This window comes from Gopherus flavomarginatus, chromosome 11 (genome assembly GCF_025201925.1).
Source record: "Gopherus flavomarginatus isolate rGopFla2 chromosome 11, rGopFla2.mat.asm, whole genome shotgun sequence".
In the NCBI taxonomy this organism is placed as follows: Eukaryota; Metazoa; Chordata; order Testudines; family Testudinidae; genus Gopherus; species Gopherus flavomarginatus.
Genome location: NC_066627.1, coordinates 37,052,167 through 37,069,273, shown reverse-complemented (window position 1 = coordinate 37,069,273; position 17,107 = coordinate 37,052,167). Strand labels below are relative to the sequence as shown.

The 17,107-nt window shown below is 40.9% G+C and overlaps 1 protein-coding gene across 1 annotated transcript in view; it reads right to left on the bottom strand.

Moving 5' to 3' along the window:
- Window positions 1-12,017: 12,017 nt before the first annotated feature.
- Window positions 12,018-17,107, bottom strand: part of PARD6B (par-6 family cell polarity regulator beta) — a 35,242-nt gene continuing 30,152 nt past the window's right edge. Inside the window, exon 3 of the mRNA XM_050918143.1 lies at window positions 12,018-16,994. Within this exon, the coding sequence (XP_050774100.1) occupies window positions 16,168-16,994 (827 nt within the window). The 3' untranslated portion in view covers window positions 12,018-16,167. The remainder of the gene's footprint in view (window positions 16,995-17,107) is intronic.

Genomic DNA, 17,107 nt, shown 5'->3' with positions numbered 1-17,107 from the left:
TCCCCCCAGCCGCCGCGGCAGCTTCCAGCTGCGGCCGCTCTGCAACCGAGCTCGGGGCGCCACCTAACGGGGCGAGGCGAGAACTGGGGCCGCCGGCTGCGCCTGAGCTACCCCTGGGGGCAGGAGCCCGCTGCCCGCAGGCCTAGAGCTGGGCCCGGGCCCCGGCTAAGGCGAACGTGCCCTTCCCGCGCCTCAGCTTGACACTAGGCTCGGTGGAGACCTCCCCACCCAGGCTGGGCCGCGGCTCTGCTCCAAGGGCAGCCGCCGCCCGCCCCTTTCCCGTGGCCGGGCAGCTCGTTCCGCGCGGCCCCCCCGGCACACAGGCTGGTGCGTTGCCCTGCCGCCGCCCTCCTGCTGCAGCCCCAGGAGCGCCCCCCCCCGCAGCTGGGGGAGGGGGTTGGAAATCTTGGTTGTCTGGCAAAGGGGAGCCCCCGGCGCCCGCCCCCTGCTATCACCCACCCGCGCCCCGCCCGTTGCTAAGGCAAGAATGAGCCTTGCCCTGGAACCAGTCTTCGAGCCCGGCACGTGTGGCGGGAGAGCGGGGACCAGGGCTCCCGTGCCGCTTTCGGACCTGGCTGCCCAGCTGGCAGATTAGTTGCCGTGTGAAAGCATGAAGCGGCTAAGGGAGGGAGGTTCTCTTGCTTCCACTAGACAGTCAGGGCTTGTCCACCTGGGGAGGGCGCTGCGGGCGAGGGCTGGAGCAGCAGTGAAATTACAACGTCAGGAAAACCTAGCTAGGGGAAGGGCCCGGAGTCAGCCACTTTGAGTTGGGGGGAGGATTGACCCTTCTTGAACTCCAAGGCTTAGCGATCCCGCAGGAGACAGAACAGCCTTCCGAAAGGTTCACTCCCAACTTTCCAGTTAAAATGAGACCGAAGACGCACACACCTGGAAAGACCAGACTGGACATACCTGATAGATCTAAGGTATAAGGGTGGCTGGCTTTATATTAAAGATGGTTCGTGTATGGGGAGATATAAAATGTAATACGTCAATATAGATTCATTTCCTGACAAGGCTGTTTTGGCAACCCCCCACAACAATGGACATTTCATTAACGTTTCTGTTTTGTAGAAAGAATAATTTTCTGTCAAAAACATTTCCATGGAAAATGTTCAACCAGCTCTAACGGTGTTTGCCTGGGAGGTGGTGAAAACATTGGTGAAACATCCACTACTTCTATCCAATCCATGACTCATAGCACAAGAAATTTAATCGGGCATCATACAGAAAACCCTGTAGAATTTCTTGCTTTACAGGAATGTGGATAACTAACACAGTATTTCTTGTGTTAGCACAAGGCACAAACACACCATTTCCGTGCTAGTATTTTTTATTTAAATGTAATCCTTTTTTTCTAATAGTATCTCTCCTTTTTAATAGTATAATGTGGCCTGGAGTACCAAGGAGTTAAAATATTCCACATTCAAATCCCTGCCCCACCACCATCTCTGTATTCCCTTAAGCAAGTCATTTTCAAAGGCAGCCCTTGATTAAAGCTGCTTCTTAACCTCTGTTTCAGTTTCCTCACCTGATGAAAGGGGATGATATCTACCACAGAGGAGTGCTTTCAGCATTCAGTTAATATTTCTAACAACACTTTGGGAGGTGTTAAATTGTAATTATTATTAAAGTGCCAGCATAAGGCTATGAATTCCATGACCCCCTACAAATATACTGTCTATTTGATAAAATTTAACATGCACACACTATAAACTAGCTTAAAGCAATGTAACATGAAACTAAATAGAACACTAACACACATCTGTATTATGATCCCTTTCATGATCTCAAAAGATTGTACAGACAGTGTATGCAGGTGGGTTGCCTCATAAAACCCTCCAAAACAGAGTAATATTAAGCTAAATATACAGATAGAGAAACTGAGGCACTACATAGGTAAGTGAGTTGTCTAAGGTCACAGAAAGTCAATGATAGAGACAAAACTAGAAACCATATCTCCTGAGTCTCAGACCTGTGTTTTAAGTCACAAAGCACCCTTTCATCCCTCTTACATCACAGTGAGGGCAAATATAAGAGAATTTCTTTGGAAGCCTGCAATTAACTTGGATTGTTGGAAAAAAATAAAATAAAAATCAAAACAAAACAGAAAAAACAACACTCTCTCTCAGCCTACTGGATGCTCCCATTTCTAAAGAGAACAGTTATTTGTTCACCTTTAAAGGTAAATGCAGTTTTTGCTCACATTGGCATTAGACTCCTTTGAGGTGCAGTCTTGACCTGAAATTCTATCAGCTTGAAGGCTGAAGACTGAGACACAGTTACAAATGTGCCACAAAGAACCACTTACAGGGTGAGCCTGTCCTGCTGTTTTCTCCAACCGCTTTCTCTACATTACATGATGAAAGGAGCACTGTCCATCTGATAATTCAGTATCAGCTGGAACAGTGGTCAGGGGTTAGGAGTACTTAGAATTGGCAATAGGTATGATCAGTTTCAGGTAGTATGTGTTCTGGCAGAGGTCCAAGCACAGCCCTCAATGGGAAGGCATTAGTGAGCCACAAATTTGATACAGTGTGATGCCCTGTCAGTTAAAAAGGACTTAACAGAGGAAAGCATGCAATGTTTCACCAAGTGCTGTGTACTAGTACCGTGCACAGGGCTAGTCTACCTGAGCTAGCACTGGTAACAATAGCAGTAAAGGCAATCTTAGTTAGGGCCTCTAGGTGTTACTGTAGTTCTTTGTCCCATTTTACAGATGTTTCACTTCCAAGGTACACTTGCTAACTCATGTTTACTTGGAGGTACAATTCAGCTGTTAGTGTGTTGAAAGAGACCAGACAGTTTCTGACTTCTGTTGTAGATTGTGCTGCTGTGTAGAATGCAGATGAAATTAGCTTGAAATTAATTTGCATCACCCTTGAGTTTGCCATCTTTTCAAAATGAGAAAAGATCCCCTTTATACGGGCAGCAGCTCTATGAAATGGGGAAACTATGGGCAGCAATTGTGTATGTACTTGTCCAAGACTGATTCTGTCAACTTTGGCTGAGATTTGGAACTGTTAATGGGAAGCTTTAAAAAACACCTAGGGAAATATCGTTTTTTCCTCTGCTGTGAATCTCACAGATTCAGCTCCTAAGTAGCTTTGTGTCATAGCAGCATGTATAAGATAGGAGGAGGAGGTGTTTAGAGGGAAAATAGGAAGACAATTAAAAGAAAAAAAGTCTGAGTATAAGAAAAAGCTTATTAATAGTGACATCTACTAGATTGTGGAGTAGTCCCTCAAGGGAAATTGAAGCCTCACTACTTGAATTATTTAAAGCTATACTGAACAAACACCCTTGACAGTCAACTGTAGGGAACAGTCATGCATTGATAAGATCATCTAATCAGTTTACCTAACAGATCTTCATTTACAACTTCCAGGAGCTTTACTTTTAATGAAAGAAAACCATACCTATCGGGCCCAGCTTTAAGCTCAGTTTCGTGTATATAATAAGAAATATTGACTGGGACAGCACACCAACCAACCATTCTGGCAACCAGGGATCAGTCATTTAGATTGGAAGCATACAATAAGTGACCATCTACATTGCTTTGTATGCTTTTACAATATTTAAAAATCCAAAAGTCAAACTTAGTACCAAGGAGAGAACATCCTTGCCCCCAGAATTCATCTCTGCGTCACACTTTAAGTTCACCATAGTTAGGGTCCTACTAAATTCATGGTCCATTTTGGTCAATTTCATGGTCATGGGATTTTAAAAATAATAAATTTCATGATTTCAGCTATTTAAATCTGAAATTTCATAGTTTCATTGTAGGGGCCCTGACCCAAAAAGGAGTTGGAGGGGTGGAGTACTGCTACCCTTACTTCTGAGCTGTGCTGGCAGTGGCGCTGCCTTCAGAGCTTGGCAGCAGGAGAGCAGTGGCTGCTGGCTGGGAGCCCAGCTCTGAAGGCAGCGCCGTTGCCAGCACAGCACAGAAGGAAGGATGGCATAGTATGGTATTGTCACGCTTACTTCTGTGCTGCTGCCTGCAGAACTGGGCCCTCAGCAGCCGCCATTCTCTGGCTGTCCAGTTCTGAAGGCCACAGCACAGAAGTAAGGATGGCCTGGTATGGTATTACCACCCTTACTTCTGTGCTGCTGCTGGCGGGACACTGTCTTCAGAGCTGGGCAACCAGCTAACAGCTGCCACTATCCAGCTGTCCAGCTTTGAAGGCAGCACAAAAGTAAGGGTAGCAATACCGCAAGCCCCTTAAAATAACTATGTGACACCCCCTCCCGTAACTCTCTTTTGGGTCAAGACCCCCAATTTGAGAAATGCTGGTCTCCCCCATGAAATCTGATCTTTTGTGTGCTTTTACTGTATACTATACAGATTTCACAGCAGACCAGTTTTCATGGTCTGTGACATGTTTTTCATAACTGTGAATTTGGTAGGTCCCTAACCAGAAGACTATCATTCTGGATCAGTTTCTGCTCCTTGCTGATAAAAAGGCTTATGAAGTTTAGGCAGCTGCACTGTGCAGTAAATGTGACCTCATACAACACCACATTCTGCTTGCCTACCCACCCTAGTCACTATCCAGCATAACCTCAGTGCTATTTTAACTGATCCACACGTCGTTCACATCAAGCACATTTCTCTGGACTGATTACTTCCTGCAGCCCGTCACATCTTTCTCTCAGCAGCAAAAGCTTGATCACATGAATAACAGTTGCTTGTGAGAGTAACTCAGTCCTGACTTTTTCTTCTTCTGTAGTGACAGAGCGTGAGCTTGTTGTTGAAGCACAGGACTGAGAGGAAATCTGACTTCTGTTCCCATGTATGTAAGTTACAACCTCCCTGTGTCTCAATTTCCTCTTCTGTAAAACTGGGATATACTTCTACCCTCACTATCACGAGTAATATTTTATTAGTATCTATAAAGCACGATCAAATCCTAGGCTGAAGAACCCTGTGCAGTAGAAGTGCAAAGTGTCATTTTAGTTCAGTGACTGACTTAGTGTAATTTTATTTTGCATATGGGACCTAAACCATCTGTTGTTTTCTATCATACATTGGTCTCATGCAATGACTACCTGAAAAGTTGTTAGTTTCTTTTGAAAAGATGTCAGAATTTTAAGAATACAATTGGATGAGATTTCCCCCCCTTACAGAATAAGTCCAAATTAGTATTTAATAGTTTTAGCTCTAGACTTTTAGAAACAAAATTACATTTAAACGTGCAAAGGGTTATTTGTTTGGATTCTTTGCATTTTTACTTTATGTCATGGAAGAATGTGATCTAAAGGCTAGAACAGAGGACTAGGAGTTAGAACTACTTGGTTCTAGTACCAACTCTCTCATGCACTTATTGTGTGACCTTGGGCAAGTCAGATCAGTCTACCTGCCAGTGCAATGGTTAGTACCTAACTTGCAGATATATATTAAGGTTGGCTAGTCAAGCGCTTTGTGATCCCCATCTGAAGGAGAGGATATAAGTGTGCAGGTTTTGTTAGGACAGCAGAGACAGGAATGGTCAATAATAGATTTGGTAGTTTCTCAGTGTCAGCCGTAGTGGATCTGTTGTGTTCCCCATTATCATCCTTTCCACTATTCTGTTTCCGTCTCACTTTCTTTACTGTTCCACATTTATCTTCTGTTCACTTAGTTTCTCCCATGCCCCCACACTGGCTCAGCCTTCCTGGAGGTCTGAAAGGACACGCCTGCAGGTTTAGCTTTGCTTGGCATTCCTGCCTGTTGGGTATACAAGATTTGCCTGCTACCTAAAAACATTTGATTGATATGGCTGTGTTTTTACTGTGAAGCAATGGCCCTTTCTTTTCTCTCCATTCTCATCACCTCCCATCCCCAGCTCCTTCCCACACCCCCTATTCCCAAAGTGACTGGAGAGGAGAGGAAGAGAGGAATTTCAGTTGTTTGCATATGAGTCATTAGAAGTTTGAGACTATGTAAATGAAGCAAAACAAAACAGTTTTCATAGCAGCAGCTGGGTGTTCAAAAGAAAATATAATAAACACGTCATTACACAGTGCAAGGGAAAGGACAGCAAGTGTTTTCATGTGGAAACCAAACATAGGTGCAATGTATACACTGTGTTATATTAGCTTTGTACTTAAGGTTATGTAGAACATGATCCAGGCCTTAGTCACTATCCAAGCCCCTGAAGAAATGCATGCTATTTCCTTGTGCTTTCAGGCATTGAGGTAACTGCATAGGATCTGGAGGTTATATGGTACTAGTAAAGTTTCTGATGTAGTATGTTATAACTGTATTGGACTAATGAGATAATATACCACTTTTCTAAATCTCAGCACATTTCCAAAGCACTGTACAATCACTGCTCAACCTCAGCCCCCTGCGAGACAGATTTTATCTCCCATTTCACAGATGGGGAACCAAATAAATTACTTGCCCAAGGCTGCATAATAAGGGATTTGAGTTCTGAGGTCTTGGCTAGCATATCATTCTCTAAGCACTCAACTATGCTACCTCATATACCTGGTTATTAATCTACTCCAACTACTAGCCAAGAACATAACATCTTTATTACATAATGAGTCAACAGTGTGATACTGTTGCAAAAAAAGCAAACATGATTCTGGGATGCATTAACAGGTGTGTTGTAAACAAGACACGAGAAGTCATTCTTCCGCTTTACTCTGCGCTGGTTAGGCCTCAACTGGAGTACTGTGTCCAGTTCTGGGCACCGCATTTCAAGAAAGATGTGGAGAAATTGGAGAAGGTCCAGAGAAGAGCAACAAGAATGATTAAAGGTCTTGAGAACATGACCTATGAAGGAAGGCTGAAGGAATTGGGTTTGTTTAGTTTGGAAAAGAGAAGACTGAGAGGGGACATGATAGCAGTTTTCAGGTATCTAAAAGGGTGTCATCAGGAGGAGGGAGAAAACTTGTTCACCTTAGCCTCCAATGATAGAACAAGAAACAATGGGCTTAAACTGCAGCAAAGGAGATTTAGGTTGGACATTAGGAAAAAGTTCCTAACTGTCAGGGTAGTTAAACACTGGAATAGATTGCCTAGGGAAGTTGTGGAATCTCCATCTCTGGAGATATTTAAGAGTAGGTTAGATAAATGTCTATCAGGGATGGTCTAGACAGTATTTGGTCCTGCCATGAGGGCAGGGGACTGGACTCGATGACCTCTCGAGGTCCCTTCCAGTCCTAGAGTCTATGAGTCTATAATGTATTTCTTCATGCTAATATTATAGGCTGACACACATATCTCCCACTGAAGTTAATAGCTCTCCCATTGACTTCAGATGGGAATAGAATTAGGCCAACACGGACAAGTTCTGAAAATCCTAATAAGTTTGCATATCTGCAGACTTACCATATAAAACTCTGAATCCTATATCTCCTTGTGATCATGTTATCTCACACTAAGCCTGGGTGAGTTCAATTGCTATTTGGAGGGAAGAATAAGCAGTAATGGATATTGATGATACAATCATGGAACTCTTCCCTTGAATGGAAGTTTGTCATATGAGATGTAAAATCGACTGTAGGTGCAGAATCTTCACATCCACATGGAGTCATGAGAAGGATGTAGATTTGGGCATCTTAACAGTTAAGGGCTCTTTGTAGAGGGATGGCCCTCTAACCTCATGCTGTAGGGTCTAGAAAAACAGGGGGCTGAGAGACTAATCTCAGCATATATATAAAAGAGAGAGAGATTGACCACTGTCATTGGAAGTATCCTTGTACTGTTTTATAAACAGAGAGGCTTAAATTCCCCCTGCAGTTTTGGTTTGATACTTCCCCCGCCCTTCTCTTAAGTGTTGCTACGTACTCAACAGCTGTGTTCCACCCTAGAGGTGGCTGTAGTGATGAGTGACATACTTTTATCTTCCTTTGGGATTAGGTTTCTCAACCTACATGAAAGAGAGTCAACTATTGTGACTGCAGAAAAAGTACAATTTTTGTTTAATCAGTTCTGCTATATGTATGTGTACAATTCAGCTGCTTCTATGTATCACATTCTGGGGAGTGGATGTTTTTCCCTCCTGGCAAGTGCCTCGGACAAGAATCTAAGAGTGTCTTCACTACAGTTAGCCCAGGAGACGAGCACCCAACAGCCACACTGCAAAGCCATACCCAAATTACTGTGACTTCAATGGTGTTGCACTCAACTCAGTATGTTGCTAGGACTTCTGGGGATAAATGCTATGGTTCCTTGTGCTGCAGAAAGCTGAACCACTGTATGATTCTCTCTTACCAGATTGTGGGAGAATTGCTCTGTCTTTCTGGGAAAACAGACCAGGATGTAGCACGACACTGGAAGACTGTCAGCACCAGAATGATTTAGTCTGCATCCTTACTGCAAAGTAAGCAGATTGCTAGCCTAAGTGAAAGTAGAACTGGGCTCTAACCCATATCCCCAGCCTGGCCAGCTCTCACCACTAAGCCCAGATGAGAGGGCATGTGGATGGGAAGGAGATTGGTTAGAGGCAATATCTGGTTAAGAGGCCAAGCTAACTCTGCAATGAAGATCTCTTGTAGGTGTGGTGCAATGTTTTAATGAGACATGTAACACACGTCTTTGCTCATATTTAATGTTTTAATTTAGTGCAAACAAGTTTTGGTATCATTGGTTATATTAAAATCTTACCTTTCTCTTCCTCGTACATGGACAATCGCTGCTTTGGACATGTGAATTTTTGTAGTGACAATTTCAAGAGAGAATATACTTTTAATAGGTTTGAAAATCTCACACAGTTAAGTAAAACTCCCCAGGTTATTGATCAGGTTTATAGCTAAGAGAGCAATAAATGGACTTCCAAATTTTCAGCAGACTAAGTTTTTCTTCTCTCCCACTTTAATCATCTCTCCTCCCACTTGCTCCCTTCCTTCCACACAAACTGAGTATAAGGTTTTATTGAATCTTGCAGCTGTATCACAAACATCATATGCACTCAGAATCCAGGAATGGACCTTTACTTTACACTCTAAAGTTTATTATGGTCCAATGCTTCTCTTTGATAAGGGGATATTGAACACACATTTTATTCAGCTTGCAACCTTCCATATAAAGGCAAAGCATTGTTGACTAAGTCCAGATTGTGGAATTTACATGAAGGCCATGTTTCACAATATGAATACTTGCTATGGCAGGACACGACAATCAAGTTCTTGCAGGGCCTGAACCAACTGGCTTCAATGGAATCAAGAAAGCCCCCTAGTGATTGTAAAAGGCAGCATTTTTGATAGTTAAGTATTTCCAAATGGCCTTTTATATAGTTTCATAGATTCCAAGGCCAGAGAGGATCATTGTGTTAATAGTCTGACTAGCTGTATAACACAGGCCAGAGAAATTCCTCAAAATAATTCCTACAGCAAATTTTAGAAAAACATCTCATCTTGATTTTAAAAATGGTCACTGATGGAGAGAATCCACTTCAACCCTTTGTAAGTTGATCCAATGGTTAATTACCATATTGCAAATGTACAGCTTATTTTCAGTCTGAATTTATCTAGCTGTAACTTCCACCGTGTTATACCCTTCTCTGCAGATTGAAGAGCCCAATATCAAATATTTGTTCTCCATGTAGGTACTTTTGAAGTGTAATCAAGTCACCCCTTTAAACTTGTCTTTGGAAAGCTAAATAGATTGAACTCTTTGACTACCACTATAAACATGTTTTCTAATCCTTTAATCATTCTTGTGGGTCTTCTCCAAACCCTTTCCAATATAACAACACCCTTCTTGAATTGTAGACACCAGAACCTGACAGTATTCCGGCAGCGATCACACCAGCACCAAATACAGTAACTCCTCACTTAACATTGTAGTCAAAGTTGCATTTTTCAGGAACATAAGTGAAAAGATGTTAAATGAACCCAATTTTCCCGTAAGATATAATGTAAATGCAGGGGGTTAGGTTCCAAGGAAATTTCTGGGAGGTAGTCAAAAGGCATTATATACTGTACAGTACTGTAGTTGGGAGGTACCCCATATAGACAGCCCGCTGTGGGCAAGGACTCTAGGAAGCACCTTGTGCAGCAGCAGCTTCCCCCCCAGAACAGACACTGACTTTGCTGGGGGATGCTCCAGGCCTGCCTCTTCCCATCCCTGCTCCACTCCAGGCCCACCTCTTCCCACCCCCATTCCAGAGCACGCCGCATCCCCACTCCTCCCCCCTTCTTCCCAGCATTTCCCCGCTCCTCTCTCCCTCCCAGAAAGTCCTAAGCACCGCCAAACAGCTGTTTGGTAGCAGGAGAAGCGCTGGGACGGACGGGGAGGAGGTGGAGAAGAGGAACTTGTGCTATGCTCACTTGTAAAGTTGCTGCTCTTCCACAGAATCCTACAAGCAGTGGACAGAGCAAGCAGCCAAACGACATAAGGGAGCATTGCACAACTTTAAATGACCACATTCCCTAATGAAGCAGTGACATAACTTCAAAACAATGTTAAGCAGGAGGACGTTAAGTGAGGACTTACTGTACAGTGCTACTCCAGACAGCCCAGAGCCAAAAACTACAATTGTGCAGCTGACATAAAAAAAAGGAGGGAACCTATATCTATCTGTCTGTCTCAAAAAAAAAAAAAATTCTGATGGGCAACATGCTGATGTTGTCTTAGGCACTAAAATGCACTTCAGTTCTAAGTTATATTGTGGCATTACAATTTGTGTCTCAATTTACAAATATTTATTTCAGTTTTTAAATATAAAAAACCCATCTAGTTGCGCTGCTTTACATATTAAAAGCACAAGACCATCAGAAAATAAAACACAAAAACAGCCAATAATGAGAAAAATCTCCTCCTCTAGAAACCCTATCCCCCCCCCCAAAATCTCCAAACGCATCATCTTCTGACAATTCAAACATCCTCCAAAATTTTCAGGTACATAGGAATTGCAACATTCTGAAGTTTAAAAAATAAGGTTAATTTAGGTATGCAGTGAATTCTAAAGTTGATATCATCATAATTGTGGCAATTGTATCAGCATTGCTCTTGAAAAGAAAGGGGGTATGCATAGACAGGTTCCATGCTAAGTAAAGAAATGTCTTTTCCAACTACCAGGTCTACAAACTTGATCTGGAATCAAAGAGTTAAAACGAGGTTCTTTCCAGCCTGTACATCAATAATAGATACCATCAGCCAAATTTCACCATCAGTTATGCTTGTGAAACCTCATTTTCACATTAAAGGGCTGTGCAGGTGTGAGGGGAATATCTGATGATGCAATTGAAATTAAACATATGACTCAATACAGACATGGGGCAGATCTCTATTAATTGGCTGCAATTTTTGTACAGTAACTTTAAAGAAACAAAACATCTAGTCCCTCCTAAAGCTTTGGAATTGGTTGACACTAGAAGTGGGCCAGTGCCAAGAGTTCAAAAGGAATTTTGTCATTTAGATACTCAATGTTGCCAACATATGGCTAGTACTCACATTCAGCAGAAGCCCTCACACAATTACCATGTGATCATGATGGTAAAGCTTGGCTAAGAGCCTGCTCCTCTCCACTGCCTAGACTCCTTGGGTCTGATGGCTCTAGCTTACCATGAGCAGCACCACCACATCTAGTGGCAGTATTCTAGGTGCTCCATGCATGTTTGTTGTAATTAGTATAATTATAGTGGGCCTGGGCATGTCATGCATGTTCATGTAGAAGTCATAGCTGAGTGAGGACTGTAGCCTTCACTCCTATCTATAAGGTGTCTAAGAGCACTTGTGTGTTCCCCTATAGGTACAGGATATAAATGCAGTCCAGGTGAGGGAAGGTGGACATCTTCTTGCACCTTGGTCAGTTTTCTCCATCCTAACAGGGTTATAAAATTAGCTGATACTCTGGTGGCAAAGAAAAGCATGTACATAGTAACAGTCCTTTGAGAATTGTGCCTGAAATGTATCCATGTTTTAGAACAATACAAATTCTCTTGATTCTCTGACTTGCCAAAGTAATTAAAAAAGCAATTCTATTTCTATAACTATTTATTATTCGTCTGTAAAAATATAAGACTAATATACAACTAAAGCTAGTTTGATTTTGTAAAATCAAAGTTCATTTAGTGAGATATCAATGTACATTATACATTAAAGTTGTAAGAAAAATACTGATATTTGACATTTTAAACAGATTTTCATTTGCATAAAAATCAAGTTGCAAGTAAAATTTAATTAGAAAATACAGAATATTCACAAAAGTACATGTTTCAGACAGTTCATGAGGACACTGTCCTAAATGTATTGAAGCTGTGGAAGAACATATGATTCACAGTTAAGCTTGACTTTTACTGATACCATAACAGAGATCCAAAGTGAATGTATCTTAATTTCAGCAACATTTGCTCTCTTTTCTAATAAGGTGCACTTAAAAGGCTAATCTGTTTTCAGACTGCCAGCAGAGAGGAGGGACAGATTGCTTTTATTGTGCATGTACACATCCGTATAACACTATTCAAAAGGTATTTTTGTATTCCAATGCATTTTGAAATAATTTGGATATAAATTAGTTTATAAAATCTGGATTAAAATATAATTTATATGCATTAGGAAACTGAATACATAAAGAATGTGCATTGACAGCAGCTTGATATTTTCAGTCATGCATAATTTTAGATTTTACAGTTAAAATCAGTACAAAATAGTAAAGCCTTGAATTTTTTTCTCCCCTCAGGGAAAAATTTTGAAAGATGTTAACTGTTAAAAAAAACTAACTTTAAGAGGTAGTATATAAAAGGCGAATATATGTATCATCTTTAAAAATATACTGAACCTAGTACCATTTTATATATAAAGTTAACTAACCATTTATTTCAACAGTTGATTATCCTGGAATAGTGATTTTAAAAATATTTAGTAATAATTTGTCGAGTGGTATGATGCAGATAGAAGATATTTAGAAAGTCTCTCTTATGGTAACTGCACTGTTATGCAATTACATATTGTGCAGTCTGTCATTTTAATTACAAAAACTTCTGTTAATCCTTCATGATGGAAATTTATGAGCACTTACACACTATATGCCCTTTTTAAAATTTCCTTAAGTTCTTAACACCAGTATATATACCCAAATTGCATATGCTATGAGTAAAAAACATTCAAAATTAGGTAATGGACAAAGTTTAGCAGCATACTACCTTGAAGTGTTTGTGTTTAAGCAATAAATTAATATCTTGTAACGTGTTTTCAGGTGCCAGGCTCATATGTAAGTTAATAGCTTATCTTACATCCAAGCCACAACATTACTAATGTACCATATTAGATCCACAAACAGTTCCACTGAAAGTGTTATACCTCTACATAAAAAAAAAAAAAAAAGGTGGGTACTAGTTTATCTTCATCTGTATCTGTGGATCTCATTCTCTTCTCTTAATCCAAGTGCATTTTACCACTTTGATTACTTGCAATACATTCAAGTAAATAAAAAGGCATGGGAATGCAAACTATCATGATACAGGAAAGAAGTCCCATTGCTGAAGGAATAAAAACCAAACCCAGTTTTAGAGTAAGACACATGCCCTAAATAAACAGCAACAGCATGGATAAAAAATAAGAAGTTTTAAAAAATCCATTTTTAAATTTGCATTTACTCCTGGGGGAATTCTGCACTTTTGTCCCCAGCAGATTCTAACAGGGAGGCAAAGGGAAGCTGCAATTACACCTTTCCCTCACCAGGTGGCACCAGGAGAGGGCAGCAGGCTCACAGGCTAGAGCAGCCAGCCATGGAGAGGGAAACTGCCTTCCTCACAGGCTCCTGCTGGCAGGGCCACATGAAGAGGCATGGGGTATGGGGAGAAGGGAGGGGGAGTGGATGGTCAGAGCAGGGTACAGGAGCTAGTGGGGTGACCGCACTGTGCCAGGGGCTGAATGGAAGTGGGGATGCAGGGCCCCATGGAGATGGGGGGGTGGAGGTGGGGGGATGGTGGCTGATTAGGGGTGCAGGGACACATGGAATCGGGAGCAATGCCTGGCTGAACAGGGTGTGGGGGTGCAGGGCTGGATGGGGGAGTGGCTATGTAGGGACACATGGAGACAGGTGAGCTATGCCTGGCTGAGGGAGGGTGCCGGGAAACACGAGGATGCACAGAGATGCCTAACTGAATGGGAAATCGGGGTGCAGGGACACACAAGCCAGATGTGCCTGATTAAATGGGAGAGGCAAGGGGTCAGCCAGCATCTGCATGGGGAAGACCACAACTCCATAAAAATCACCCCCATCCCCACAAAAAAAAAAATCTGTTCCATACTTCTCCCACCCACACCTAACAACCCTCCAGGTTCATTCCCAGGTTCCTTCCTAGCAATTACTTCCCCCTTCAGCTCTTCCATTACCCCTGACACTCCTCAGAAGCAGTGCAAAGGCCTGGGGGCACTGAAATACATTTCTGTATTGTAATTTAAATAAATTGTTACTCAAAGTTCTGTATTAATACTCATGGTAAGGAATCTATTTGTCAAAAAAAATGTCCTGAGCCTTTTTTGTTGTCTATATTGTTAGACATACTTGCTGACAAGTATTTTGAAATAAAATTACCAAAATTGAAACTGCCATGATAGTGTGTTATTTTGATTAGTAAAATATGCAGAATTTTAAAATACTGTGCGAATTTTTTTTTAAAAATTTTTGGTGCAGGATTTCCCCAGGAGTACCTGTTGTTAATTCTTTCTTTTCTTTCTATTTAAAGTCAAACTGTTAAGTGGATGTTTTGTTCTTGTTTCTTTAGAAATCATAGAAATTTGGGCTGGAAAGAATCTCAGGAGGTCAGTTTCCTGACTGTAGAATTTCACATCTTACACAGAAATTTGTTCTGCTAAGAAGCTACATCCTTACTGAGATAAATACAAAACTGATAAGCAAATTGCAAATGCAGCTAACACCACTTTCCATTAGAGTGAAGTTTCACAAGTCAAGAAGGCTGAAGTACTTTAACCAGGCTGTATTCCATCAGGCCTTGCAGTTTGAAGGAACTTAACACCTGAAAATTCCGCCTTCAGAAGGTTATTTTTCAAGATCTTAGCTTGTATGTATAAAAAGTTAACTGTGTTAATGTATTAAAAGTTAATAGATTTTCATTATTAGCAGCTAACTAATTTTGTTTTGAAGACAATTTTATGTCTTAAATTTATTTCTTAAATACCAATACTATTTTAGCCCTTGATGCTGCAAACAAACCACATGAGTAGTTCTACTGAAGTCAATGAACTATTCAGCTATTCATGAGAGTCAATTTACATTCCTGCTTAAGGGTTTGCAGCATTAGGATTTTAGTTTTCAATATTTTGGTTTTTTTCCTATAGCAGTTTTTTAATATTCAAAATAAGATACCCTACCAGGTGTGGCATGTTAAAGAACAGCATTTTATAATTTAGTTCATTATAAATTTTGACGTTGTAATAGCACAAGTTTTCAAGTTAGTTTTACAAAGCCTAAACCTTTTTAAAAAAAAATCAAGTGATAAGTTGCTCTAACCTGTGCTGGATAATAATTTTTTAATATTAAGACAGAAGTGTTCATTGATCATCAATTTCAAATAACTCTCCTCTCATTTGTAAGAATCTTGATCTCTTTTAACATGATCATTTTTGGAGCATGAAACAGGAATCAGGTAAAATGTTATTTTCATCCTATTAATTTTGTATTTGATTTCTTTAGACATTTACATAATGTAATTTACTACAGTTAGTGACTAAGCCCAGCATAAAAGACAACCTTATACAATACTGTAAATTAAGAGAAGAGAACTGGTCCTCAAGGTACAAGAGAAATACTAGTAAGACTTTCACATTAGAATTTTAAGATAATTGTGTCATTAAGGGGTAAACTCACATGACCATAAATTCGGATTAGACATGCAGCTTCACTATCTGATCCACCTCACATGGTAATGGAAATTTACTCTTTAAAACCAGTAGTATAAGTACCTCTGGAAGTAAACATGCGGTCAATACCTCTCAACCATCCTTCATTTTACCGCTGTCCCGTCACAGCCAGGGTCATCTACCTTGTATCTTTACAAAATATTTACATGGAATTACAGAATTATAAAGCTGACATTAATCAGCCCACATAATTTTAAGATTCCTGCATTTACTGTTTTTCCTTACGTTTGTTTGCAGGTCTTAAGGACTGGTAGGTTGAGAGGTATAAATTGCATTACACATCAAGCAAAATTAAAAGTTGTATGGCATCTTCAGTTAATGTAAAATACACCATTGAGGCAGTTTCATAGCGTTATAATTGTCCCATCTTCTAAGGACTTTTTGTCTGGATCATGTATTTCATACTCCATGCTAACGTTGCCTGCTGAATGACATAAGTTTACTTCACTAAAAGGAATGAAACCATTTTGTGTTGAGTCATGAAGGAGTTCAATTTGTGTTAATGATTCCAGACTCTCACTGGTAGGGACAGCTTTTGGAATCTGCTGTGGCTCACCATTATCTTCAATAATGATGTCATCTTCATCACTGTCTTCTTCTTCTGGATGGAAGTTCTGCACAGTGTGTGGTGTGTAACCTGGAAGACTAGTATCAGTAGACTGACCTGAGCTGCCAGAAGTCCTACTGTTCCTAACAACATTATTTCGTTGATTTGCTGGTCTCACTGTAATGATCAGGTTACGGCTATTTGCAATCATCATGTCTGTAACTTGATCAAGACTCTTCCCTGAGACTTCTATTCCATTTACCTCCAGTACTTCATCATTAACAGCCAGTAAGCCTGTACTTTGAGCCAGGCCTCCAGGAACAAGCCTGGATATGAAAATCCCTGGTACCTTCTCCAATCCATGTGGAGTTACTCTGACACTAGAGCCATCCCGTATATAGAATCCAAGTGGTTTGTCAGTTCCATATTTGTAAAGTCGCACCCTGCGATGGGTTTCTGGGAGAATATCCACATCAATAATAGACGACACCGGTCTGAAGTCTCGTGGCATGCTAATGACAATATGTGGTTTCTTTTTGTGGTTATCCGTACGCAACACATTTGATAAGACATTTTTCTTCCTTGTCATAGTATCCGTACCAAAGGCACTGTAGTCTGCATCTTCTGTAAAAAGACACATAGCATATATTGGTAATTAGTACAGTGTGGACTACTCTGTTCTGCATAGCATGGCTATCAGTAAAGAAAGTTTTAGGTTGACAAGGTGCAAAATGTCT